The following is a 3941-nucleotide window of genomic DNA, read 5'->3' as shown; positions in this document are numbered from 1 at the left end:
CTGAACATTATCAGTGGTCAAAGCACATCCCTCGTGTTGGGCTGACAGAGCCGAGGCACCCCAGTTCAAGCACTGAGAAACGGGGCCACTGTAGGGCAGCGGCCCAGTAGCTGGCACCCCTCAGGCCCTACTATAGAAAGTTGAATGGATGTGGCCAGGCCAGGGCACATGGTTCAACGGCTGGGCAGGCCCGACCCCAGGCGTGGCCAGTGGGCAGGGACTCCAGGAGGACAGAGGGCCTGTGCTTACCGGGGTCTCCGCAGGTGGCTCTTTGGCCCCAGGCAGGTCTGGCTGGGCTCTTCCCTGGAGGCAGCTGGAGCACCTCCAAGTACCACTGCTCATTTTGTCACCGGCCGGAGGCATGCAGAGCAAGGCAGAAGGCTCGGTAGCTTCCCAAACCCAAAGCTCAGGGAGGCCTGAGGGCTCGTCCAAGTCACCCTTCCCTTTTACAGATGGGGAAACCAAGGCCCAGGCAGGAAGTGGGCAGAGCCACAGTGGAAGCGCCCGCCCGCCCAGCCAATCAGGAGAGCCAAGGATGCCCAATATTTGCCTCTGGTGAGATGGACCAGTGTTCCCACCAACAAGATCAGTGTCCCCATGGTACTTCTCAAATGAACCCCAAGAGTGCCCCACACCCCCACCTGCAGGCGCCTGTGCCTGTTGTCAGGGGCTTGGCCTGCAGGTGGGGCCTCCCTGGGCTGGTGTTTATACCCTGGACCCACCACATGGTTAAGGGCAGGAAGGAAGAGAATGGAAGAATGACGGACAGTCAGTGTCTGGGGCGGGGGAGCTGGACAGGGACCTGGGCCGAACCCCTTGTTTTAGTGCAGAGGTATCTCAGAGAGAGATGTGACCCGGTCAAGGTCACACAGCGAGCAGGGGCAGAGCCAGGGCGACAACTCCTCCTAGGCCTTCCCCGAAGACCACCATGACCTGTGATCACGGGTGGTAGAGGGCAAGGCTCTCCTGGGGGGCTGGGGAGGGTGCACCAGGAGGTAGACCGGCCCTTGGGGTGCAGCTTTGTGGCCCGACTTCACCTGGGGGTGGAGGGGTCAGCTGCTTGTGGGAGTTTGCCCGGGGGTGTGGAGTGAGAGGGGACAGGCTGCCCACTCTTTGCTTTCACCATCCATTCTGCTTCATCACCCTCAGGGCCCTGCTGGCCAGGCTGGGTGCTGGCCAGACAGTGTGACCACGCAGGGAGGTGGAGTGGGAGCAGCCTAGGCCGCAGCCCCACTGCCCAGTGACCTGAGCCAAGGCCACCCTGAAGGTGGGCCTCACTCCCCACCCGTGGAACCGAGAGACGTCCGGGAGGCCTCAGGGTCAGTGGGTGGAGGTGGCTGTGAAGCCAGGTGGGGGGTGGATGGGTGCCGCGGAGGTGACCAGCATGCCACGCTCACCTGGGGATCTCCTGGAGCGGTGGGGACAGGCAGGCCAGGTGGAAGGCTCGGGGGCAGCCGTCACAGCAGATGAGCTCCCCGCCGTCCCGGCACACGGCACACTCATCCTCGTTCTTCTGACCAGAAAGAGACCACATCCTCTGGTGGACAGGGGGTGGCCCAGCCTCCCCCCGACGGCTGCACTGCAGGTTCCCCAGGGGCACCCGGTCCCCTGGCCCCTCCGCTGCTGGCCAATGCCTGCTCCCCGGGCCTGCCCTCGACCCCTTCCATCTCTGAGATTCTAGTCCCTGCACACCTGCCAAGTCCATCTCTCTTGGGAAGAACCTTCAGAAAGCCGGGTTTCTCCTAGGTACCCACCCCCATGCTGCCCCTTCCTCACAGGGCAAGGAGGGCTAGGCCCAGAGGTGTTCCTGTTCGCCCCAGGCACCTGGTGTCCCCTCCACCTGAGGCCTCCAGTCTGCTTGTGCCCTTGCCTGCATGTACCCATGATGCCCTCCTGGATGCCACCTCCTCCAGAAGCCCCCTGAACTGCCAGGCTGGCAGCCATGCACAGCAATGAGCACGCTCATTGTAACAGTCCTCCCAGACCTGCCAGCCAAGAGCGGGCATGGGTCCTGCTGGATCCTGGGGCCCAGACAGGGCCTGGTGTGGAGGGGTTGGGATCTGGAACTAGTTCTGCCTCAGTAAGAAACGCTGCTGGGAGCCCAAAGATGTGCTTGGCACTCGGGCTCCTGGCTCCCAGCAGAGGCAACCACCACCCATGGACCAGGGACAGCTGGCACCTGGACCAAACATTTTTAAAAGCCCGGCAAGATGCACTTTCTCTGACTTATTTGAATTGTTACAATTGTGTGTCATCAGAAAAAAAGATACCATTGAGGAAAAAGAGCTCCCCCTGTGAACAGGGGCGTACGCCTGTCCTGCAGTCACTGAGTGAGTGCCCTGAACAAGTGGCAAGCCCTGGCGTCATGGGAATGAGGGCACCCTCCCCCCACCCCCACGTCTGGGAGTTACCTGGTGGAGCTGGGGCTCGCTGGGGAGGGGGAGGGGAAGGGGGGCCGGGACCCTGTCCTGCTGGCCTGCTCGTGGGTCCTCTGCAGCCTGCCAGGGAGAAGACAGGGTCACCAACAGGGGAGACAGTCCGGGCAGGGAGCCCCCGCAGCCACTGTGTGTACTGGGGGTGGGCACCAAGGAACCACGTGGCTGCACTTACAGGGGCAGCAACCTGGGGACCCTTCGCTCGGACCAGGGTCTTCAGGCCGCTGCCACTGCGGGCTTTGCTCTTCCCCCCGCTGGGGTCTTCAAACTTGCTGGGAGTGTAAACACCGCCAACCTGGATGCACTTCTGGGTGCCACCTGGGAGGAGAGGCTGACTGGCCGGCCGCCTACCCAGGTGGCCCTGCTCAGCGGCACCGCAGGCCCAGGCCAGTGGCCAGCAGGTGGCAGAGAGGCCGGGAGCTCTGCAGCTGGATGTTCCTTCTCCCCCACCCGCCCCAGTGAGGAGGGTTCTCTGCTGGGAACTGTATCGTGTGTCCCCCAAATCCATGTCCACCTGGAATGTGGGTGTGGGACCTTATTTGAAAGTAGGGTCTTCGCAGATGTAATTAGTTACAATGAGCTTGCACTGGACCCTATGTCCAATGACCGGTGTCCTTGTGAGAAGAGGAGAGGACACAGAGAGACAGGGAGGAGGCCCCATGACGACAGAGGCAGAGGCTGGAGTGACTGGACTCCAAGCCAGGGAACCAGGAAACCAGGGAACCAGGGAACGAGGATCTGGGAGAGGCAGGACAGCTTCTGCCCTGAGCCTCCTCGAGAGTGGCTTTGCAGACACCGAGATTTTGGAATTTCTGTTGCTTTACGCCACCCAGTTAGCGGTAATGTGGCCTAACAGCCCCGAGAAACCACTGCAGGGTCCTTGGGTCCCTCCCCAGTGAGACCAGGGCCCCCAGCAGCTCCGAGGGGCCAGCTGGGCCGGGCTGTCCTCTGTGTCCTCAGCTGGTGCCCAGCACAGCGGATGGAGTAAGGAGGTGCAGAGAAGGGGTGCTGCAGGCTGTCCTGCAAGAGAGCAGCCCCCTCCCCGGAGGTCTGAGCAGCACAGGCCTCCCACAAGCCTCAGACTTGTAAGCTGAGGACGTTCAAGGAGGTGAGCCCGTGATCCTAAAGTGGCCCGTCCAGGTGGATGGAGGTGATCCAGGGTGTGGCCCTGGACTGCTGGCCTCTCAGACGTCCCCTGGCCTGCTTGTTCAGGAGCCCCCACCCCACCTCGGGGAGCCCTCGTGCCTCCCACCCTCCCAGAGCCAGAACCACTCGGGGGACACTGGCTGCCTTGTCCACGGTCCTGTCTGCTCTGAGGCCACCAGAGAGTTAAGGGGGGACACGGATCTCAGGGGCCAGCACCGTCTACCTGACTCAAACACCTGCTGGATGAGGATCCCCTCCACAGCCCCGCAGGCTCCTGGGACATCTCCAGACGACACAGCCACGGCTCTCTGGACCGAAGCGGACATAGTCTGAATTCCTGGGAAGGAGCAGCACGTGGGG

General features: G+C 62.5%; 1 protein-coding gene across 1 annotated transcript in view; it reads right to left on the bottom strand.

The window, feature by feature from the left end:
• Positions 1 to 3941, bottom strand: part of AIRE (autoimmune regulator) — an 11345-nt gene that overhangs the window by 4702 nt on the left and 2702 nt on the right. The window contains exons 2-6 of the mRNA XM_006099942.3: positions 3805 to 3918; positions 2611 to 2753; positions 2412 to 2498; positions 1398 to 1513; positions 250 to 334 (exon numbers count right to left, since the gene is read on the bottom strand). Coding sequence (XP_006100004.1) covers positions 250 to 334; positions 1398 to 1513; positions 2412 to 2498; positions 2611 to 2753; positions 3805 to 3918 — 545 coding nt within the window. The remainder of the gene's footprint in view (positions 1 to 249; positions 335 to 1397; positions 1514 to 2411; positions 2499 to 2610; positions 2754 to 3804; positions 3919 to 3941) is intronic.

Source organism: Myotis lucifugus, unplaced genomic scaffold (assembly GCF_000147115.1).
Source record: "Myotis lucifugus unplaced genomic scaffold, Myoluc2.0 scaffold_291, whole genome shotgun sequence".
Classification (NCBI taxonomy): domain Eukaryota; kingdom Metazoa; phylum Chordata; class Mammalia; order Chiroptera; family Vespertilionidae; genus Myotis; species Myotis lucifugus.
Note: the sequence above shows the minus strand (reverse complement) of the source record. Positions and strands in the feature narration are given on the sequence as shown.